This window comes from Mesoplodon bidens (genome assembly GCF_964165515.1).
Source record: "Mesoplodon bidens genome assembly, contig: HAP1_SCAFFOLD_81, whole genome shotgun sequence".
Classification (NCBI taxonomy): domain Eukaryota; kingdom Metazoa; phylum Chordata; class Mammalia; order Artiodactyla; family Ziphiidae; genus Mesoplodon; species Mesoplodon bidens.
Window position 1 is genome coordinate 1,625,742 of NW_027672552.1, and position 25,506 is coordinate 1,651,247.

The following is a 25,506-nucleotide window of genomic DNA, read 5'->3' on the forward strand; positions in this document are numbered from 1 at the left end:
GGCTGGAGCTAGACAAGGGATATGCATTTAGTGGGAGGAGAAGATAAAGAACACTAGGGAGTAAATCAAATGCTTTACACCTGTGCTTAGCTAATTGTTACTCAGATAATTCAGACAATCTTACAGCATCTGAACCCTGAAATTCCTTAGTTCTGTTTTAAAAAAAGTAACTCTTCAAGTACCTGAACTCTGAGAATCATGTAAATCATAAAGAAAAAGAAGAAATCTTATTTTCTGAATTAGTTGATTTCATATATACTGTTTCACTTTCATGATATTAACTAGTTATCTTTCTTTCCATTTTATGTTTGAGGAAAGCAAGGCTTTAAAAATCTCAGTAATTTTCTCAAGGTCACTTGTTAAGGGTGTGGTAGGCAGCATAATGGCTCCTAAAAATGCCCTCACCCTAATCCCTGGAACCTATTAATATGTTACCTTACATGGTGAAGAGGACTTTGCAGATATGACGGAAGTTATAGACCTTGAGATAGAAAGATTATCCTGGAGTACCTCATGGAACAAATCTAATTGCATGAGTCCTTAAAAGCAGAAAACCATTCCCAACTGTAGAAAGAGAAAGATAGAGATGACTTAATAGAAGCAGAATCACAGAGATGCAACATTTTGGGTTTTATAGGTGGAGAAAGGGGACTCTGAATCAAAGACTATAAGTGACTGCTGGCAGCAGATAAAGTCCAGGGAACAGAAACACCCCTAAGAGCCTCCAGAAAAGAATGTAGCTCTGCCAACACTTTTGTTTTCTTTTTTAACCATCTATATTGGAGTATAATTGCTTTACAATGGTGTGTTAGTTTCTGCTTCATAACAAAGTCAATCAGCTATACATATACATATATCTCCACATCCTCTCCCTCTTGCATCTCCCTACCACCCTCCCTTCCCTATCCCACCCCTCTAGGTGGACACAAAGCATAGAGCTGATCTCCCTGTGCTTTGTGGCTGCTTCCTACTAGCTATCTATTTTACATTTGGTAGTGTATATATGTCCATGCCACTCTCTCACTTCATCCCAGATAACCCTTCCCCCTCCCTGTGTCCTCAAGTCCACTCTCTATGGCTGCATCTTTATTCCTGCCCTGCCCCTAGGTTCTTCATAACCATTTTTTCTTTTTTTTTATATTCCATATATATGTGTTAGCATATGGTATTTGTTTTTCCCTTTCTGACTTACTTCACTCTGTATGACAGTCTCTAGGTCAATCCACCTCACTACAAAAAACTCAATTTCATTTCTTTTTATGGCTGAGTAATATTCCATGGTATATATGGGCCACATTTTTTTTTTTTTTTTTTTTTTTTTTTTTTTTTTTTTTTTTTTTTTTTTTTTTGCGGTAGGCGGGCCTCTCACTGTTGTGGCCTCTCCCCTTGCAGAGCACAGGCTCCGGATGCGCAGGCTCAGCAGCCATGGCTCACGGGCCTAGCCGCTCTGCGGCATGTGGGATCTTCCCAGACCGGGGCACGAACCCGTGTCCCCTGCATCGGCAGGCGGACTCTCAACCACTGCGCCACCAGGGAAGCCCTATGGGCCACATTTTTGTTTTTTATGGTAAGTGGGCTTCTCACTGTTGCGGCCTCTCCCGTTGCGGAGCACAGGCTCTGGACGCACCGGCTCAGCAGCCGTGGATTATGGGCTCAGCCACTCCGCAGCATGTGGTATCTTCCTGGAGTGGGGCATGACCCGTGACCCCTGTATCAGCAGGCGGACTCCCAACCCCTGCGCCACCAGGGAATCCCTGTGCCACATCTTTATCCATTCGTCTGTCGATCCTGCCAACACTTTTACTTTACTCAATTGAGACCAATGTCAGACTTGTAAGATAATAAATTTACCTTGTTTTGAGTCACTAAGTTTTTGGTAATTTGTATGAAAGCAATAAAAAACAAATACAGAGGTTCTACAAGAGCCAGGCTATATATTTATACTTAAGTATTTCTGAAATGAATTTGACATTGTGATTGACAGCAACAGCAGCAGCTTCCATGGGATCCCATCACACACCGGAGGAAAAGCAGCCTAATACAAAGCAGTGACAGCAGCAGGTCACTGCCCCACACTTGGAGTAGAGGGGCCCTTGTTCTACTGTAGCAGCAGCATAGCCTGAATGGGAACCCATCCTCCTGTGGCACTAATCCCATCAACATTAGTGTAATCGGCTAGCATCTGCTGAGCCAACAGGCCCCACATATACAAACCCTCCAACTCAGCAGCATTAAGTGAGCCAGGCTCAGGGTTTCCTGAAACTCATATCCAATGGCACTGGAAAGACCAGATATCACCTACACTTATGAAAACATAAAAAAACAAAAACAGAACACTGGGAACTTCAGAAAGAAAAGGGGAACAATGGAATGGGTGAAAACAAATGGGGTAAATAGAAGAGACTATCATTAGTCTCATGAGTTTCTTAAATACTATATGATGGTCCAAGCAAAAATTAGGACACCATCTGATGTGGTACTCAATGCAGAGAAAGGAAATACTACAGAAAATCATACTTTAAAACTGGGGAATATTAAGAGACCTAAATGGAAGTAAAATTTTGAAACTTCACTTGAAGTAATAAAACACTGATTCCAGTAGACTATGATAAGTTACATACATATACTGTAATGCCAAAAGCAACCACTAAGAAAACTATACACACAGTATACACAAATGATTATAAATAAATAAATTAAAATGGGCTTATTAACAATGTTTAAGTAACCCACAAGAAGGCAAAATAAGAGAAACACAAGATTGAGAAACTAAGGTAAAAGACAAAACAAAAAATAAAATGGTAGACCTAATCTTTAACATAGCGATAATTACATTAACTGTAAATGATCTAAGTAACCAAGTCAAAGACAGAGATTGGAAGAGTAGATTAAAAAATCACAAGCATGATCCAAGTATATACTGTCTATAAGAAGCTTACTTTAAACATCATGATATAGGTAGTTCAGAGTAAAAGGATGAAAATGATATATCATGTGAACATTAATCAGAAAAAGCAGGAATGGATAAATTAATATCAGATAAAGTAGATTTCAGAGCAAAGGAAATTATTAGGGGCAAACAGGGTCATTACATAAAGATAACAGGAATAATCCACCTAGATGACCTAGGGATACTAAATGTGTGTGCACCAAACAACAGAACTTCAAAATACATGAAGCAAACACTGAAAAAGGTAGTAAAAGGAGAAAATTTTAAATCCACAATTATTATTTGAGACTTCAACACAGCAATTTATAGAACTACCAGACAGAAAAATCAGCAAGGATATGGAAGAACTGAAAACATCATCAATCAACAGGACATAACTGACATTTAAAGAACACACTCAATAAGAGCAGGATACATATTCAAGTGTCCGTGGAACATTCACTCATATACCATATACTGGGTGATAAAAAAAAACATTAGCAGATTTAAAAGAATTAAAATCATAGAGAGTATGTTCTCTAGCCATAATGCAATCAGACTAGAAATCAATAACAGAAAGACAACAGGAGAATCTTCAATCACATGAAAACTAAACATCACAATTCCAAAGAACTCATGGGTAAAAAAGACAGCGTCAAGGAAAAAATTTTTAATGCATAGAATAAAAGAAAATGGAGATATAACAGATCCAAGTTTGTGGAATGAAGTGAAAGTAATGCTAAAAGGGAAGTTTATAGAACTAAACTGGGAAATAAAATATTTCAAAGCAATAATCTCATGTTCTATATTACAATAGTAAAAAAGGAAGAGGAAAAAACACTAAACAAGCAGAAAGAAGGAAATAATAAAGATGAAACAGAAATCCATGAAACTGAAAACAGGAAAATGGGGGGGGGAAATCAATGAAACAAAAGGCTGGTTCTTGGAAATAAACAATTTAATCAATAAAGATCTAGCAAGACTGATAAAGGTAAAAACAGAGATGGTACAAATCACAGATATGAGATATGCAACCAGGGATACCATGACATATCCTGCAGGTTAATAAGGGACAAGTTATTATGAACAAGTCTACACTATAAATTCAAAAATGTAGATGAAATGGGCCAATTCTTCTACACCCAAAACTACCAAAACTCAGCCAAGATGAAATAGATAATCTCAATTTTCCTGTAACCATTAGAAACACTGATTTTTCATATAAAAACTCCCAAAAGAAATATTCAGGCTTAGGTGTTTCACTTTTACCCAAGACTTAAAGAATTAAAACCAATTGTACATGATTTGATAAGAAATAGAAGTAGAGGGAACAGTTCCTAATTAATTTTATGAAGCCAGTATTACCTTGATACCAAAACCAGACAGGAATAGTATAAAAAGAAGAAGACTATAGACCAATATGTTTTATGAAATTGCCTGTAAAAATCTTCAGCCAGATATTAGCAAATTAAATCCAGAAATATATAAAAAGAATAATATATCATGACCAAGTGGTATTTATTCCAGTTATGCAAAGTTGGTTAAGTATTTGAAAATCAAACAATGTAATCCACCATATCCAATAGATTAAGGGGGAAAAGTCATGTGATCCTATCCATTAATGCAGAGAAAGCATTTGACAAAATCCAATCCCATTCATGATTTGGCACATATATACAATGACATATTACTCAGCCATAAAAAGAAACAAAACTGAGCTATTTGTAATGAGGTGGATAGACCTAGAGTCTGTCATACAGAGTGAAGTAAGTCAGAAAGAGAAAGCCAAATACCGTATGCTAACACATATATATGGAATCTAAGAAAAAATATGTCATGAAGAACCTAGGGGTAAAACAGGAATAAAGACACAGACCTACTTGAGAATGGACTTGAGAATATGGGGAGGGGAAAGGGTAAGCTGTGACAAAGCGAGAGAGAGGCATGGACATATATATACTACCAAACGTAAGGTAGATAGCTAGTGGGAAGCAGCCGCATAGCACAGGGAGATCAGCTCGGTGCTTTGTGACTGCCTGGAGGGGTGGGATAGGGAGGGTGGGAGGGAGGGAGGTGCAAGAGGGAAGAGATATGGGAATATATGTATATGTATAACTGATTCACTTTGTTATAAAACAGAAACTAACACACCATTGTGAAGCAATTATACTCCAATAAAGTTGTAAAATAATAATAATAAAATTAAAAAATTTAAAAAAAGAAGAAAAAAACCCCCAAGCAAACTAGGAATAGAAAAGGAACATACTGAAACTCATAAAGAGGATCTACAAACAACCTATACCGACATTATATTTAACTGTGAAAGACTGAATGCTTTCTCTGTAAGATCAGAAACAAGGCACTGATATCTGCCCTCACCACTTTTATTAAATATATTAATGGAGGTTCTAGTAAGAAAATAAAGCAAAAATAAATAAATACATAAATTTAAAAGTTAAATTTTTAAAACATTTATTTAAAAGATAAAAGGACTATTCCTACTATGTTGAATAGGAAGGAATATATCCTACTGAATGTTGAATAGTAATATATACTATTATATTAAATAAGGAAAAGTAAAACGGTATCTGAAGAGGAGATGATAATCTAAATGGAGAAAATACCAAGGAATCCACAAAAAGCTTGAGAAATAATATTAGTTTGTAAATGTTTTAGAGTACAAATCAACACAGTTTTATCAAATTATATATTAACAACAAATGTGTAGAAGCTGAAATAAAAATATGTGATGCCATTTACAACTGACCTAAATAAATACTTAAATATAAGCCCAATAAGACATTTATAGGTCCTCTATACTGAAAATTACAAAATGCTGATGAAGAAAAATTTAAAAGTCCCAAACAAATAGTGAGACATACCTTGTTCATGGATTAGAAAACACAACATCATAAAGATGTCAATTCTCCCCAAGTTAAGAGGCTTAACAGAGTTACTCTTAAAATGCCCTCAAGGTTTTTGTGGATATAGACAAGCTTATTCTAAGATTTATATGGTAAGAAGAGGCTGAAGAATAGCTAAAACAATTTGTAAAGGAAGATTAAAATGGGAGGAATTAATCTACCCCATTTCAAGATTTTGCAGTAATGATGGAGGTTAGATACACAGATCAATGGAATGGAATAGAGAACCCAGAAATAGTCTGACATAAATACATTTAACTTGTTTTTGACAGCAGTGTGAAAGCTATCAAGGAACAATAGACTTTTCAAAAAATGGTACTGAAACAGTTGGACATCCCTCGACAAAAACAAACAAACAAAAAATGAACCTTGGGGCTTCCCTGGTGGCGCAGTGGTTGAGAGTCTGCCTGCCAATGCAGGGGACACGGGTTTGAGCCCTGGTCCGGGAAGATCCCACATGCCACAGAGCAACTGGGCCCGTGAGCCACGGCTAGTGAGCCTGCGCGTCTGGAGCCTGTGCTCTGCAACAAGACAGGCCGCGACAGTGAGAGGCCCGCGCACCGCGATGAAGAGTGGTCCCCGCTTGCCACAACTAGAGAAAGCCCTCGCACAGAAACGAAGACCCAACACAGCCATAAATAAATAAATAAATAAAGCAAAACTGTCCAAAAAAAAGTCTTTAAAAAAAAAAAATGAACCTTAACCTAAACCTCCACACTTTACACAAAAATTAAATCAAAGTGGATCATAGGGGCTTCCCTGGTGGCACAGTGGTTGAGAGTCCGCCTGCCGATGCGGGGGACATGGGTTCGTGTCCGAGTCTGGAAGATCCCACATGCCATGGAGCGGCTATGCCCATGAGCTATGACCGCTGAGCCTGCGCGTCCAGAGCCTGTGCTCCGCAACGGGAGAGGCCACAACAGTGAGAGGCCCGCGTACAGCAAAAACAAAAACAAACAAAGTGGATCATATTCTTAAATGTAAAAGCAGGACATTTTTAGAAAAAAAATAGGAGAAAATCTTTGGCATCTAGAACTATGTGAATAATTCTTAGACTTGACACCGAAAGTATGATCAATAAAAGCAAAAATTGATAAATTGGATCTCATCAAAATGAGTTAAAAATGCTTCATAGAAGATCATTTTAAGTGGATGAAAACTCAAATTACACAGTGGGAAAACATATTTGAAAATCCCACATGAGACAAATGACTTGTATCTATAATATACAAAGAACTCTCCAAACAACTTAAAAAAACCCAACTAGAAAATAGGCAAAAGACAGGAACAGACATTTCATGGAAGAGAATATACACATGGCAAAGAAGCACATGAAAAGATGCTCAACATCATTAGCCATTAGGGAAATGCAAATTAAGACCATAATGAGATATCAGAGAATAATGAAAATTAAAGTATAGTGACAACATCAAATGCTGGCGAGTACATAGAAAAATGATATCACACCACTGGTGGGAAAATAAAATGGTTTAGCCACTCTGAGAAACAGCTTGACAGTCTCTTAATCCTAAAAGTAGATTCACCCTACAACACAGTAATTGTACTCTTGAGCATTTATCCAAAAGAAACAAAAACTTAAATAAGTTCCCACAGAAACTTACACATAAATGTTCATAGCAGTTTTATTTATAACAGCCAAAAACTGGCCACTACCCAAATGTCTTTCAATGGATGAATGTTGAAACAAATTGTGATAAAATCTTATGATAGAATACTACCGAGCTACAAAAAGGAACAAATTATTAATATATGCAAAAATTGAAATGAACTTTAAGGGAATGATGCCGAGGGAAAAATTTTAAAAAGCCAATCTCCGAAGATTAAGTAATTCATGATGATAGTTACATATTATTCTTAAAATAACAAAACTGTGGAGATGGAGAACAGATTAGAAGTTGCCAAGGGTTAGAGATGGGGGTAGAAAGTACAGCGGGGGATCTTTGTGAGGTTTTTGTGGTCCCAGTACAAATAATACAGCAATCTTGGTTTTAACCCCGAAAGATGTTTAAAAGCAATTCCTAATAAGAGGTGTCCAGATATTTAGCAATGGCAGCAGATTAGAGGTAGAGCTACCCAACGTGACAACTTCAAAACAGATGGTACTAATTCAATGCATATGTTAATTTTAAAAAGGCCAATCACAATACTTAAATGGTATATATCTTAACGATATTACTCTAAGGATCCATCTATACCAGATGGACTAGCGGGATTTTCTGTACATTCAATCTTATTTAAGACAGTAAATCTTATAAGAAGACAGTTTAAAAAAAGAAAAAGAAAAAAAAAACCAAACCAACTACAGTTGGATATTCTCATTAGGAAGATGAGGTGAAAATATGTAGCAGCGGTTCAAAAGCTTAAGCAGTGGCACCTAAATTTGGCTGCACATTAGAATCATCTGAAGCACTTTTTAAAAACCCTCACACCAACAGTTGGTCATCCTAAACCAATAAAATCATTTTAAATCTCCTCAGACGACGCCATTGTCTAGCCAGAAGTGAGAACCAGCGGACTAAGCAGAAGGGGATGTTTCTACAAAGATTTCTTAACAATAAGTTCTTTCACCCAATCAGATTTACCTTCCTGCAAAGGGGTAAAGAAGGCTAGATGTTGTCCATACTTGCTTAGCTTTAATTAGCACTTGTGACTTGCCCAAAACCTAGATCATGTTTCCCCTAAATTTCATGTTATTTCAAATTTCATGTTTTTCAAATCCAGGGCTAAGGGGTTTGCCAGGATGAGATTTTAAGTGCTCACACAGGGGGAGTCCCTGGCAAACCAGGACAGAGGTCACTCTACATTGAAATGTAAAGCATCCTAAATAACCCTGCCACTGCCCCCAGATACTAGTCTGTGCCAACCAGTGGAGAAAAGGCATTCTCCATTACTACCACGGCAAATGCTGCTGTACTTGCCTTGGCTACTCCCTATCGTTTCCAGGCGTCTCTCCCCTTCACCTGCTGGTGGACGCTTTGGCAGCTGACAATGCAGATATTTTCAAACTTTAAGGTGAATAAAAATCATCTGGAGGGCCAGTTATAACAGAGATCACTGAGCCCCACTAGAGTTGCTGATTCCATAGGGCTGGGACAGGGCCCTAAAACTTGAATATCTGACACATTATCAGGGGACACTGGTAAAGCTGGTCAGGTTGTTACCGAATGCACGTTCGTGTGTCTGAAGCACAGTGAGGCCAAACAAACCGAAAGGTTGCAGTCTGGAGCAGAGAAAGGTTTATTGCAGGATCGAGCAAGGAGAGGGGTGGCCCGTGTTCCAAAAACCCTGAAATCTCCAAAGGATTTCAGCAAAGCATTTTTAAAGGCCACGTGAGGGAGGGACGTCCCAGGGAATGTGATCAGCTCGTGCACAATCATCTGACTGGCTGATGTTGAGGCCACAGGGCAGGTAACATTATCCATCCTTAGGTGCCATAAGGTCTGGGGGCTGTGTGCTCATGATCATCAAAGAGTTAATTTCTTCCATTGGGTGGTGGTTTTTAGCATCTGAAAACTCAAGAAATATGCCTGAGATACTATTATCTGAGTACTTCAGAGAGGAACTACAGCAGAGGCTATGGGGGATGGGTCTGTCCTAGGAAGGCCCCATAGGGTACTGCTTGGTTACAAGGTGACCATACTTTGAGAACCACTGCTCTAGTGGCTTGGAATGTTAAAGTAATGGAAGAATCCCTTCCCAGATCTAGATCCTAGTATCACCAGCTATTTTGGTGGGGGGAAGGGTAAGTTTTGTCCTTGCTTGGACTTCTTGTTCATTTATATCAAAGCCTATTTGAGGCAGTGCACTCGGCAGTCCTGCAGATCTGTCTTTGGCTTCAACAGTGTTTGGAATGAACAGACCCAGGGACACTCCTTGCTCCAGCCCCCGACCACCCTCCAACATTTCTTCCTGTCGCAACCTTTGGAATCAGCCACTCAGCTATCCTCAGCCTCCAGGACAGGCCAACACCGTTTTGGGAGCTTAGCTCCTTATCACTGATCAACCACGAGTTCCCAGGTTCGTCAGAATTATTCCATCGAGGTGGAGGCCGCCATCCACCACCTGTTCAACATGCATCTGTGGACACTTACCTCTCTCTAAGCTTCTATTTCCACAGCAACAGTGGGACTCTGGACAATGGGGGCCACATTTTTCGCCAACTGGCTGAAGAGAAGTGTGAGGGCGCCCAGCGACTCTTGAAAATGCAAAACAAGTGCTGCGGCCGCGCCCTCTTCCAGGATGCGCGGAAGCCTTCTCAAGATGAGTGGGGTAAAACCCAGGACACTGTGCAAGCCGCCATTCTTAGGGAGAAGAACCTGAACCAGGCACTATCGGATCTGCGCGCCCTGCGTCCTGCCCGCGCAGACTCCCACCTCTGTGACTTCCTGGAGAGCCGCTTCCTGGAGGAGCAGCTGAAACTCATCAAGAAGATGGGCGACCACCTGACCAACCTCCGCAGGCTGGCTGGTCCGTAGGCTGTGCTGGGCGAGTATCTTTTCGAAAGGCTCACGCTCAAGCACAAACAGGAGTCTCTGAAGTCCAGCGGCCTCTGAGGAGCCCCTCTGGTGTCAGAGCTTCTGCCTGAAGCCCAGCTCTGCAGCCACTAGGCAGCTTTGCAACCGCCCTGGAGCCCTCTCCCAAGCCTTGGACCAAATGGAAACAATAACGCTTTCTGCAGAAGGAAAAAAAAAAGCCTATTTGAAACACAAACAGAATAAAGAGAAAAAAAGAAATATATATATATATATTCATGTTCTTTTAACATATGAATTGCCCCACTTTATCTGTGTGAAATATGTTTGTTCTCGTTATTGGGCTGGTTCTCAAGCTTTGCTGCTCGTATGAATTACCTAAAGAGCTTTTTTTTTTTTAGTATTAAATATTTTTTTAATTGGTTTCTGCTTTACAACAAACTGAATCAGTTATACATATACATCTGTTCCCATATCCCTTCCCCTAAAGAGCTTTTAAGAGAAACTTTGGTGTCTGGGTCCCAGCCCCAGAGATTTTGATTCAGTAGGTCTAGGAAGGAGCCTGGGCACGGGGAGGTCTCAGAGTTCCCCAGGTGATTCTAACATGCAGCAACTTTGTGAACCACCTCTTGGCTTCAATCCAGCTAGTGATCAGATATTAAATCTAAGACACATGGGCTAGTGCGTGAGCTCTGCTGCTAGGTGTGTTCCATTTTCTTCCTCCTGGAAGAGTCGTGCCAGGGAAAATGATTGATAGTTGTGTTACTTCTCTGAAATGGATAGAAATTTCCAATTAGCATGAACAGGGGAGGGTGAATGGGTGAATGCAATAAGGTGTATCATTTATGTATTTCCCTATGTGTATGGCTAGATGCTTCTGCAACTCACGTCTGCCCTACTTTTCATGCGAATGGTAATGCTTGTCCTCCTAATGCAGCTGTAAACTTTATAAGCCCATAGGTAGACAGCATCACAAAATATTTACCCCTCCCCACTGGCCCACTCTCAAGCTTCACTCCCGTTCCCCAATACACAAATGTACATCAATGCGCTTGAGACCAATATCAACATACTGACCTTCAATTCTTCTACTTTGCAGCTTCCCTCTTATCAGGAGATGTCAGCATTTAGTGCCCAGAGGAGGCATTTCCAGTCATCTCAGCTTAGAGGTCAAATATCCAAATATTCAAATATCCAAAGTAAAAAAGGTTAAAGAAAAGAAGAAGAAGAAGAAGAAAGCAGGGAAGAAGAGAAGGAAACAATTTTCTTATCTCATAGTAATAAGGCAGTTTTCCTTAAAAAAAAATAAAGACTTAAGCCTTAAATTCTCTTTCCTGATCAAAATGTGCTTTTCCGTCTTTAGACTATTCCTCTTATATCCTGTATTATTCATGATGTTTAATTCTTGAAATAGCACATGGCTGAAAACAGAAGCTAACCTCTTGTCCACTATGAATTAAATCTTCTTTTCCTAGGACCTGTCTACAATGTACAATTTGGGGTTTGCCAACATAATTATTTTCTCTGAAATAAGGTACGGCATTTTGCCTTTTCAATATAGAGTTATACAATACATTGTTAACACAACATAGTTAATATAGTCAATATAGTCAATACAACTATAACACACATGATATGATGCCACTTTGGTGATTTTCTTCATCCATGTAATTCTGAAATTTGACAGTATAGTTTTCATATTCTAATGAGCTGAGTATTACCTTTGCAAGGATAGAAAAATAAAATAAATTCGTAATATTCTTGTGTGGTTTGCCCCTGGGGTGGATTACCATAATGGGGGCATATTTGAGCCTTTCTCCAAGTCATTAAAAAACCTCCAGCGAGTAGCCCCTTGTCCTCTCCAGGAAATTGCGGGAAAGTATCTTTAATCACAATAATCCTGGGGGGAGAAATCTCGGAAATAAGACATCTGCTTCTGTGCCTTGTTGTTTTGCAGAATAGCAATGATTGCTTTAGCAGCTTCTATTGCCATATGTGTATAGTAAGTAAATGAACATAAAATTGAAGGAACGCATAAAAGAAGGATAAACCCACCCAGTTTAACAAATCCACTCTCTCACCTGCTGTGCCCTGAAACATGAAAGAAAGAATCACGGGATCATAAGGATTCATAAAATAACAGTCTCTGTTAACAATATTGACAGGAGGTATAAGGATGATTTGTCTGATGTGGGACCAACAGCTTAACTGCTTAATTCATTTTTTAAGGGCAAATCATTCATTTATTGTTTAAAGATTGCAAGACAACATCTGAATTTTTGTAGCACAATTTAAATGTTTTACTTTTTTGATAAAGCAGAGTATAATAGAAAAACAATTAGTTTCCAGTAATATCTATATCTCTATTCAGAATTAAGTCTTCCACAGACATGTAACCTGGAAACAAAAGCCTGTTACAATAAGCAAAGTTTCAACAGAGTGGCTACTTTTCGGACCAGGGAAAGGTTCATCCCTATAGGATGATGATGTGCTGTGTAAAATGGCTGCAAGGTCACAGCCTTGAGGGCGTTGGAAGTCTATTATCCCATTCCACATTAAGTAGTTTGGTGAACTTCAAAACGACCGTTCGTCTGCAACCAAGCTGCCAACCTTTAACTGATATTTCAAACAGGTAAAAAATAAATGAAAAGAAATCCCTACACTGATGTTCCTTGATTTACACTGTTAAATGGTTCATTAACATGTAATTCTGGCTAAGAATTACATTTGAGACTCCTTGCTCAGATTTTGGTTAACAGTACTAATCTTTAGAAATTCAAGTTCTTATTAATCAATAATTTGTCAGCTAGGATACATTCAGGCATCAGCTGCAACTACAGAATAGGTGCACTGCCTCAGCACTTTGGAAAGACATAATCTACAACACTACTAGCAGACAAAATATCTGTTACTAGACAGCATATGTGCAGTACAGCAAGACAAAAACATCTATTCATATGTGCCACGGACCAGCCGGAGAAAGAGGATTTCACCGCCTAGGGTCAGAAGGGACAGGGTAAGGAACTGAAGTAGCACCGACGAATGGGGTCAGAAGGACCAAGACAACTGATGGTTGCAAGGCAAGTTTTATTATGCTACGGTTGCAGATTATATAGACTAGAAATGGAAGGTTGCCAGATGGTGGTTTACATTATCTATAGACTGTCTCGGATCAAGGTTAACTTCCCTGGGAGAAAACCCATAAACCCAGAATCATCCAAAATAACCTGCATGTGCAGGGGGGAGACAGCTTTGCTTGTCTCATTTTACATTCTTTCTGATTTCTGGGCCCTGGTGATTTATCTCCCATGGAATGGAACAAGGAGGGGAACAAGTAGGGACAGTCCCTTCGAGCAGCGGCGGCATGCCTGGCATGTCCTTAGCCTGATCTCAAGGCTGACTGTTTCCCTCAGTTCCCCCTTGTTTATTTTTTAATTTTTGTTGCAAAATAATTCCATGAAGCGTAGTGCCGAGAGTAGTATATTGTTGCATGAGGATACGAAACAGACATGAAAAGATTATTATCAATAATAGGCAAATTATGGCCAGGGTAATAAATCCTGACAACCCTCCAGTAATCCACGACTGAGGGTTTAACCACTTTAAATGGTCCAGTAAAGTTTTAATTACATCTTCTTGCGAAATATCATCAAGATGTGCATTTTGTATATCCTGAATTTCAGCATTTAATTTCTTAAGATCAAGACTAATATTATTATCTGACCAAACACTCAGCAGATGCATTTTTACTTTTTCCCATTTCCAAATACAGTCATTGTACTTGTAAGGAGTAACACAAATCCATGTATACTTTTCATGACAAGCTAAACGCATCCTCAATTTTAATGCTGCCATCTGATCTCCAATCCCCCAAATGGCGTTTTTAAATTCATCTAACTTGTTATTCATCTGTAAATCTATGTGACTTTGTAAAGATAAGGCAAGACTGGTATTTTGAGATAATTGATTAGCAAAGTGAGCATGATTAATACTCTGTGAAAGAGCAAGACGGGCAGTAGCCGCGGTAGCAGACAGAGCAGCCAAGGCAAGTAAACTTACTATTAGCCACCCAATAAAGCGTCTCCTCTGCAAGGCTTTAGAGAGTTCCACCCATGCCTGTACTCCAGTATCTTCATACCAAGGTTCTCTCAGATATACAGGCACCATAACATATATGGGTTGCTTTAGTATAAGCACAGATTGTGTTCCTGCAGAAGGGAACATACAACTGTAAAAATACAATGAACACAGCTAGTATTATATCCTCCTTTGGAAGAATTACCAATGTTAATAGAACCAATCAAAAGTGTATATGGAGGAGCAACACAAGTTATAACAGGTGTATTGGAATAAGTTAGAGCTAGTTTCCATATATCCCAGTTCTTTTGAAATGCGGTAAACCTATCTATGACGGGAACAGAAGAGATAAGAATTTACCCCTTGGTATAATCTATAGTACACCATATTTGGTTATTATTCCAAGATGCATTGCAACATTCAAAATTGGATCCAGGAAAGTTAATGGTCATAAAAGGAGGAAATTGATTTTTTGATTTTCTCTTAAGAACAGTAACCATATGTCCAGCCATAAGTATCCCTTGTCCTCCAAGTAAACGCTTCATACACAAATAATTTCCTGAATCTTCACCTGTAACCTTGGCTATAGTAATAGCGGAATCCCTAAGTGGTGAGGCATATGAGATTCAACCTCTAATATTAATAGGTTGCCCATTTTTATAGCAAATGATGGTATCCTTAAGATCCTCTCGTCGGCTGGTAGCCGGGCATGTAAGAGTAATGTTGGTTCCTGTAAAACGAAGGATGCCTGGAGAGCCTGACAAACTAATTCACTGATCCGTTCCCTCATAAACATCTGTATGCTCATAACTAATAGCCTTTACACATCCAGTTTCCAGATTCAATGGGCTAAGACAGACAGGATAGGTACTAAACCAGTTAGTATAATTTACAGACATATTGGTTTGTTTTATATTCCCAATAAGAGGCCCATAAACAGTATCATTGTAAAATACAGGAAACTCTGCTTCAGACCAAGATATGGGTTGTAATAGTGGAGGATCAGGTACATAGGCCCAGTAAGTTGCTGCATTAACAGAGGGAACACACGAAATGGTTGCCAACATAGCCAAAAATAAAGTCACAGGTGTAACAGGATTATTCTGTTGTTTCACTAACCCTTGAGCTCGTGAAACCAATTGTTTAATTTGTCCCCAAGTTGGAACATCACTCCTTTGAGTCGTCCTGGCAAGTGGTCTCCTCTTCTTCTTCTTTTTCTGAATCAACACTGTCAAATTTTCGGGAGAGATGCAGAGCTTCTTCATCTTCTGAACTAGTTGTGAGCTGTGGCGAGCCATCTATTTGCTTGACTAAGCAAGCGCTCAGGAAGCCAGAGAGGTCCAGGAGCTGATCTGGGAAATATACACACGTGACCACGTCCCCAAATCAACACAGGATCAGGACCACGCCAAGTGCTGGTTAGCGGATCTTTCCCGAGGACCTCCAGAGATTGAAAGGCCAATCTTGGCTCAGCCACCAACCTTTCCCCTGTCAACGGTGAGAAAATTTAAAATAAACAGAGCACGATTTATAAGGTTATGTAGTGTTGTTCTATATAATTCCCCCATTTTTATTTTTTCAATAGTTAGCTTTAAAAGTCTATTTGCACGTTGTATAATACCTTGTCCTTGAGGGTTATATGGAATGCCTGTAATACTGGTAATTTGTAATGAATTACAAAATGTTGCAAAAGCAACACTAGTGTAAGTGGGCCCATTATCTGTTTTAATAATTTGGGGAAGGTTCATGAAAGCAAAACAGTGTAATAAATGAGTGATAACATGTTTAGTAGCTTCTCAGGTCTGTGCTGTAGCACAGAGGAAACCAGAATAAGTATCAATAGTGACATGAACAAACTGTAATTTCCCAAAAGATGGGATATGAGTAACATCCATTTGCCATAAATGACTAGGTAATAATCCACGAGGATTAACACCATAATGTGGAACAGGAAGGTGAGGTAAGCATTGTGGGCATTGCTTAACAATTTGTCGGGTGGCTTCATGAGTAAGGGAAAATTGTTTGCGTAATGTAGCCGCCGACTGATGGTGTAAAGCATGCGATTGTTGTGCTGCTTGTGAAGCAGTTTGATCATAACTTACCATAATATGAGGGTGTCCAGGACATGGACCATGAGTATCAACAGTATGAAGATAATGAATGCAATACCTTAGCCATTCTTGACAGCATGACAAACGGGAAAGGAGGAGGACAGTAAATTGGGATATGTCCTGCTTTAGGGAAAAGAGATTGAGGAGGAAGAGTAACTTTAACTTTATTTTGGGGAGGAAAATGCACAGGACAAAGATCACGTTTAGATCGAGTTAAAACATCTGCAGTCGCATTCATTTTAGACAATGGACCAGACAAGTTAGAATGAGCACGGATATGCAGAGCTGCAACAGGACCATCGTGGGAACGAATAAGCTGTTGAAGCAAACGAAAAGAGGATGATAATTCAGGGTCATTAGTATATCCTCTGGTCGCAGTCTCCAGAAGAAATAATAAGCTAATAAGATATTTACTATCAGAAAACAAATTAAAAGATATAGAAGGCAAATGTTTAGAAGCCATAATGACAGCATACAGTTCAACACGTTGAGCTGAAGTCAAGGAAGTTTGTTTAATGAGTTTTGTTCCGTCGTCAATGATTACAGTAGCCACTCCTGAAGAAGAACCATCTGTAAAAACCAAAGGTACATGAGGAATAGGCTGTTGCCTAATTATAGAAGGAAAGATATAAGAGTTAAGTTTGCTGAATTGGATCAATTTATCAGCAGGCTAATGGCATTCCAAGGTACCTGAAAATCCTGCAAGAACAAGACCCCATTCATTACTATGTTGAAAAAGCCAATTTTGTTGACTAACTGAATAAGGGATAATAAGTTGAGAAGGTTCTATACCTATAAGTTGTAAGCATCTAGTTCTACCTTGCATTATTAACTTAATAACAAGTTCATAATAAGGGTTAATAACTTTAGAGGATGTAGTTTTCATATGAATCCATTCAATAATTCCAACAGTTTGCCATAAGATGGCAGTAGGCACATGAGGTGTTGGACAAACAACTAAAGACATGGGCAGGTGAGTATGTATTCGAGTTAACTGTGCAGAGCTGATAGCTCTATTAACTATTTGGAAAGCTTGAAATCCTCTGGAGTCATAGAGCGTGAAGTAGAAGGATCTGAGTCACCTTTAAGAATATCAAGTAAAGGCTCTAACTGAGCAGCAGTAAGTTCTAAGGAAGGCCTTAGCCAATTAATATCTCCAAGTAATTTTTGAAAATCATTTAATGTTTTTAAATTATCAACTCGAATTTGCAGTTTTTGAGGCCTAATGGTAGAGTTATCAATATATTTTCCCAAATAGAAAAATGGAGATTGTCTTTGAATTTTTTCTGAGGCAATGACCAAGCCAAATGATTGTAAGGATTGTTGTAAAAATTGAGAAGCAGTCTCTAATCAAGAAATATTATCAGTGGCTCAAAGTATATCATCCATATAATGTATGAATATAACGTTGGAAACCTTTTTCTCACAGGAGTTAAGGCCTGAGCCACATATATTTGGCATATGTAGGACTATTTGCCATGCCCTGAGGCAATACTTTCCATTGAAATCTCCTCATGGGTTCCTTAAAATTTAAGGAAGGCAAGCTAAAAGCAAAATGTTTTCTATCTTCAAGAAACAAAGGAATAGTGAAAAAACAATCTTTAAATCTATAACTAAAAGATGATAATTGTGTGGTATGGCTGTTGGAGAGGGTAGGCCTAGTTGAAGAGCTCCCATTATTAGCATAGTTTTATTAACAGCTCTTAGACCCTGTAATAGCCTATATTTTCCAGACTTTTTCTTGATAATAAAAATAGGAGTATTCCAAGGACTATTGGAAATTTCTAAATGCCCTAATTGTTCCAGTACTAATTGTTCTGCAGCTTCTAATTTCTCCTTTGTGAGGGGCCATTGGTCCACCCATACAGGGTCATCACTCAGCCAAGTAATTGGATCAGCAGTGAGTGGAGGAGAATCCAAGGCCCCTAAGAAAAACCCAAACCTTGTCTATCACTTTTTATTTTCACATCAATAGGATAGACAGTTCCTTTTTGATTTGTTCCCAGCCCTTTTTGTGGGAAGAAATCCTTGATCCAACACCATATTAGAGACTTGAGAATTTGGACTATAAAGTAATACTCCCATTTCTTTTAATATATCTTGGCCCAAGAGGTTTAAAGGCAGCCCAGGCAAAACATAAGGCTGGAAGTATCCTGAATGGCCCTCACTATCTTGCCATAATAATAACTGACTACTTTGCATAGGAGAAGAACGCTGTCCTATTCCTTGAAGTTCTGTAATAATAGGACTAACGGGCCAATGTTTAGGCCAGTACATCTGCGTCATAACAGAGACATCAGCTCCAGTGTCTAACAAACCTGAAAAAACCTTTCCATTCATGGTTCATTTCATTTCTGGACGTTCTTTCCCTATCTTCTGAATCCAGTAGGCAGCACTAGATGATCCAAAAGCCTTTGTTTCTCTCTTTTGATGTTGTAAAATTTGTCCACGAGGTACAAAGGGCAAAAGTAGCAATTGTGCAATTTTATCACCAGGAGAAATCGTTATTATATTTTTAATAGTTTGTGCCATGATTTTTATTTCTCCTTCGTAGTCAGAGTCTATGAGTCCTGGCATAATAGTTAAACCCTTCATGGCGACACTACTTCTTCCCAATAATAGTCCAATCAAACCCTTGGGTAAAGGTCCATAGATGCCCATAGAGAGGGCCTGAGGACCCATTTCAGGAGCTAATACATATCTGGCGGAGGTACTGAGGTCCAGTCCTGTGCTTCCTGCTGTTGCTCTGGAGAGCGAAGATATTGTATGTTTTTGTTTTTGGTTAATGTCTGATTGATAGTTTGAGGAGGATACACAGACGTTGCCCCTATTATTTGTTGGGGCCGGGGAAGGCCCCGGGAGGTGTTTCCCGACAGTGGTGTCCCATCCCTGTGGGCCACTGAGTGACAATCTCGTGCCCAACATTTTCCCCTATTGCATTTAGGGCATAAACCAGGGATTTTCTGACCATCTGGAGGTTTTTGAGTAGGGAAGGAAGGAGCAGGGTTACAATGAAAAGATCCACATTCTCCAGCAAAATGACCTGCCTTTCCGCATTGAAAACTAGTCTTTGTTCTCTTTTGATTGTTTTTAAACCTCACTTTAGTTAATGCTGCAGCCATAGCAGCACCCTGTATATAAGCAGGCCCAATGTCTGCACAAAGGCGAATATAATCCTCCAGTGTTCCCCGTTTTCTCCAAGGTCGAATCGCAGCCTGACATGCATTATTAGCGTTTTCAAAAGCAAGTTGCTTCACTACAATTGTACCAGTGAGTCCATCCACAATGAGTCTCCCCACCGCCTGTAACAATCTATCTACAAAATCAGCATATGGTTCATCAGGTCCCTGTCTCATTTTTGAAAGATCCTCAGTTTTGTGTGTAGAAGGTAATTTCCTCCAGCCTTGTAATGCCAAATGATTTATTTGAGGATAAGCAACAAAGGTATAAGTTAATTGATCTTGTAAAGAAATATATGGTCCTTCCCCAATCAGCATATGATAATCCACTGGAATATCATGGGTAGCATTCTTTTCTGCTTGTTCAGCAGCCCGTTCATAAAAATCAAACTTCCATATTAAATAATCTCCACCATTTAAACAAGCTCGTGCAATAGACTTCCAATCAGCGGGGGAAAGAGCTTCTCCTGCAATAGTGTCAACCATAGCAGTAGTAAAAGGAGCAGTGGGCCCATATTGAGCACAAGCAGATTTCAAATCTTTCAAAACTTTAAAAGGAAGAGCCTGATGCTCCCTAATAGCCTGTTGAGGATTATTAGGATCAGGTCTTTCTATGACAGGACAACAGAAAATAGGATCTTCTCCTCATTTTATTGCTGCTTATACAGCACGTTGCAAGAGACTGAGCATTTTTACAGATGTAGATTTTTGAGGAAGACAGTCCTTACTAATGTGCAGCTTTTTCACTGACTTATCTATCATAGCCATTAGAAGATCATCCTCAGGATGATTCTCTCTTTTATGTTTTTTTTTCTCTCTCTTTTATGTTTAAAAGCCTCATCGGTTAAGTCAAAATGTTCCTCTTCATCTGAAATATTTAAATTAATTAGCTCTTTCGGTTTAGGAAGTGGCGACACAGTAGCTGATAATACAGTCTTGTCTTCTGTCAGAGGCTTATGTTTTTCTGACTTTACATTCAAATCAACACTATCATGAGAAGAACCTAAACATATTTTTATCAGATTCCACAAACTAAATGTAACAACAGCAGTATGAGTAGGCCCTCGAGACTCATAATAATTTTTTAAATCTTCTCCAACTTTCGGCCAGATTTCTATGTCACAGAGTCGCCATCAGGAAACCAGGGAGATACATCATGGATATGCTGCAAAAATTCAGTCAACTCTGAGGTAGAAACTTTATTACCCCGAGCTATAAGCATCGAAAGTAAAACCTGAGCAAATAATTCACGCTCCTTTGAGCCTTTTTGCCCCATCTTATTTTACTTCTGACTGTTGCCTTATGCCTCTATTAGTTTCACTTTTACTCGTGGCCACACATATTTTGCATAAGGGTTCTCTTACCTGCACTTTCTTTTCCTTTTAATTGGCTTCACGCTTCAGGTCCCTGTTCGGGCGCCACTTGCCATGGACCAGCCTCAGAAAGAGGATTTCACCGCCCAGGGTCAGAAGGGACGGGGTAAGGAACTGAAGTAGCACCAACGAATGGGGTCAGAAGGACCAAGACAACTGATGGTTGCAAGGTAAGTTTCATTATGCTACAGGTGCAGATTATATAGACTAGAAAAGGGAAGGTTGCCAGACGGTGGTTTACATTATCTAATGACTGTCTCGGCTCAAGGTTAACTTCCCTGGGAGAAAACCCATAAACCCAGAATCATCCAAAATAACCTGCATGTGCAGCGGGGAGACAGCTTTGCTTGTCTCATTCTACTTTCTTTCTGATTTCTGGGCCCTGGTGATTTATCTCCCATGGATTGGAACAAGGAGGGGAACAAGTAGGGACAGTCCCTTCGAGCAGCAGCGGCATGCCTGGCATGTCCGAAGGTGCTCTCAAGGCTGACTGCTTCCCACACATATGTTGGCTTCTTTAAGCCTCAAGCCCTCGATCCTTTGTTGAAATACAATAATTTCATTCCTATGGTTTTCAATACCAAAAATTCAACCTCCAGGAGGGTTAAAGCCTAATTTGTACTCCAAACCAAGTAGCAGTGCAGTTCGCTACTACTGAGGCTGAATCCATAAAGACTTCAAGACCACGACCAGAAGACAAGTTATTATATATAATACCCTAGAAGGCCTGAAACATAATTATCATATACATAGCTGGTCCTTCAGAGCTTTTTACCTATAACATGTTTTTTGATGAAAGTTATTTAATGTACTGGAGATAACTGTGAATTACTGATCAAATATTTGAATACTTATACTTACCTGGAATTTCATTTCTGCTGAAAGAAAAAGGAAGAACAGGACTCACCTAAAAAAAAAACAAACTTTAGAAATGAAAGTAAACATCTTATCACACACTATCACCTTTGGAAGCAACATAGAGGGGCAGTCAACAGTAAAACACTGGTGAAATAGGACAAAACTCTAGGCCAAAAATCCATTATTTTTATCATCAGTGACAGTACCACAACTGTGCCCTTCATAATTAATAAGCACTCCTAAGAATCTTCATTTGGCACCCGATGATGTGTTTAAGAGAAACACTCTGGGAGGTTTTGAATCAGACTTGGTTTTTTGTTAGCCAAGTTACAGGAGAATTTTTACAGTGGGGGGAAGGGAAGAAGGAAACGGACCAGAAAAAGAATTGAAGCCATCATCTACAAACCAAAAAAGCACTGAGAGTTCCAAACGTTATGTCAGACACTAAAATGACTGATATAGGCTCAAGCAGTTTATAAAACCTATAAAAAGACTACACCAGCAAAGTCCCCATTTATCTGTAGAGTTCAGAAACTAAAACAAGGAATAGTTCAGCTTAATATCTTATCTCAAGAGAATCATATACACTTCACATGAATAAAAATACCTGAAACCAAACATTTTTAAAAGCTCCCATACCCAAAATAGAAAGAAAAAAATTAATTCAGAAGACTCAATCAATCCATGATAATCACAAAACGGCTGGGCAATCTCCATCTCCCTTCCACACTAACCATCCATCCCCTGGAAGACCAAGGGAGATCAGACCTGCCAGACTTACCTTCCAGACCTTCCAGACACCTGGCTGCGGCAAAATTCGATGGAATCTCCTTGTGGAACAGCAGTTTCCCATCTCTTGTGTCTCTCCCTGTCATGATCATGCAGGAAGCAAGTCTGGCTGTGCTATTTCTTATCATTGTGTGTCACCCATCTGCAACATGATACTGAAAAAGTAGTTCCCTTTCCCCCAGAAGGTTGAGGCTCAGCTACAGGGGTAATTCTCCTGGGCACACAGTCATTATTTAGGCCGACTCAGTGACTTCAACAGGCTTAATCATGTGATCAGGTTTGTTGCCAGCTGCATAATGCTCCCACATCTGTAGATAGAGCTGCTCTAGTTCCATTGTGTATTGTTTGGTGTTGAACAGAGGGCTAGATGTTCTCTGCTTCCAGACTTTGCCACGAATTTTCTTCAGGTATTCTACATCAGTTCCCAGTTTCACAGCTATCTCTTCATATTCTCGTCTATTTTTAACAATCAGCTCAAGACAGCCTAAACAAGTGAGCTGGGAAGCTGCAACTCGGGAAGCAAGAGTCTCTCCTGGCATAGTCACCATGGGGGTCCCTGCCCAAAGGACGTCCATCCCTGTGGTGTGTCCATTACAGAGCGGAGTGTCCAAGCACACATCAGCCAGCTGGCCTCTACGAACATGTTCCTCTTTAGGAGCAACAGGGGAAAAAATGATACGGTTCGGGGGAAGGCCCATATTTTGTGCGTACTGTTGAATATTAGCTTCTCCTGCTGCTGGAAAACGCAACAGCCACAGTACACTATTGGGAACACGCTTCAGAATATTTGCCCACATCTGCAAAGTAGATGGGTCAATTTTGTATAACTGATTAAAGTTACAGTACACAATGGCATCTTCCGGTAACCCGTACTGAGAACGTGCAGTTACAATAATGGTATGGGGAACCTCCTCTCCAGTGGCAGCCTTATTGTTGATCAGGGTAGTTGCCAGTCCATTGCTTATACTGAATCCATTAATTGTAATCTGAATTTGTCCTCTGTTAATCATTTCAATAACCGCTTCTGCAACAGTATTCATAGGAATGACAGGCATATTAAGAGTTGTATTACTGCTGTCTGCGTTGTCTTCTCCATCAGGACATTTCATCTTGACTATTTGCACATCTGATAGACTATCAAGAAATGCTTGGAGGTCGATGCCATTCAGCACAATCCAATTGTCATAAATGTGCCCATTGGACTTAAAATCGATGACGGCTTTTTTCTTCAGCTGAGGGAACATATTAGCATGATCACCAATAAAGAAAGTATAGGGCATATAAGCCAGTTTCTCAGAATACTGCTCAGCAACTTCAGCAGGTGAAGTTTCCTGATCAGTGATGATATAATCCATGAAAAGCACGCCACTAGTCCCAGGGTACCCCAGCCACATTGCCTGAATAGGAGCTGGCCTGAGAGCAAAGAGTTCATTTCAAGCACCCCTGGTATAACCATTCATATTTAGAAGGATGTGTATACCATCTTGATGGATGCAATCAGCTGCTTTCCCATTGCATGGAATCTGAGAAAGATCAATGAAATGATTGGCTTCTGCCATCACCTTCGCTCGGAAGTTTGTGCCATCATGTGGGCTCAGGGCATAACAGAGTATCTCAAATTTATCAGGATTGTGCATGCCTGGAATAGACTGCATAAGATGAGAAGTAGGATGATTCCCAAAGTCAGAACTCACGTATCCTACACGCAGTCGACCATCACTGAGCTTCAAGTCTTTTGGATGTTCATACGGTGGTTTATGAAGGACACTTATATTAGCCAAGCAGAGGTTCCCATGCCTCTCAGCAATAGCCTTCCTGAAGCCATGAGAAAGAGGATAGAGCATACTATGATGAGGCTGCACAGAAGGCAACCTATTCTTCTTCAACTGGTCAGCCACAATGCTGACCAACTTCTTCATTCGCTCATCATAGTCTGTCCAATCACAGACAACCTGCAGGCAATGAGCCAAATTACAATAAGCGTCAGAAAAATCAGGTTGAAGCTTCAGAACAGTGCGATAAGAAGCAATTGCTTCTGGAATATTCCCTGAATCGTGGTGAATGGAAGCCAGATTGCTGTGGGCATCCGCAAATGCAGGGCTGATCTGAACGGCACGAGTATAACACTGCAAGGCTCCCTGAACATCCTGCATCTCCCGTAGGGTGTTTCCCATATCACAGTAGGCATCAGCAAAGGTAGGACTGATTCGAATAGCCTCCTTATAATGCATCAGAGTTTCCTGAAGTTTTCCCTGCTGCTTCAATACACTTGCTAAATTTGAATGGGCATCAGCAAAGTCTGGGCAGAGTTCTAATGCTTTACGATACAAGCGAACTGCCTCTTCACTGTTTCCCTGTTCTCCTTTGATATTGGCTAGGTTATTCAGAGAGTCTGCATGGGTGGGACACAGCCGGAGAGCTGTATGATAACAATCTTCTGCTTCAGCAACACTGCCCTTCTCTTTGAGAGCGTTTCCTAGGTTGCAGTAAGCATCAGGGAAATGTGGTTGCAATTCAATAGCTCGCCTGTAGGTGTCTATTGCCAGATCCATCAGGCCTTGCTCATAGTATACACAAGCCAGGTTGCCATGTACCACTGCATGATTTGGACTCAAGCTTAGGGCACGAAGGTAAGCTGCCACAGCCCTGTCCAAAATCCGTGCCTCTTTGAAGACATTTCCTAAATTGATATAAGCATCCAGAAAATTGGGGTCAAGGGTGACAGCCTTTTCAAAGTGATGAATTGCAAGCCAAATCTCCCCTTGCGCATTGA

General features: G+C 39.8%; 1 protein-coding gene across 1 annotated transcript; it reads left to right on the forward strand.

Annotated features, from left to right (window-relative positions):
* Positions 1–463: 463 nt before the first annotated feature.
* LOC308610039 (ferritin light chain-like) lies at positions 464–10,643 on the forward strand (the record flags this gene model as incomplete). The annotated part of the gene is made up of 2 exons (XM_081259322.1): positions 464–506; positions 9,901–10,643. 2 exons carry the CDS (start codon positions 464–466, stop codon positions 10,347–10,349), a joined length of 492 nt encoding a protein of 163 aa, XP_081115448.1. The 3' UTR covers positions 10,350–10,643.
* Positions 10,644–25,506: the final 14,863 nt, after the last annotated feature.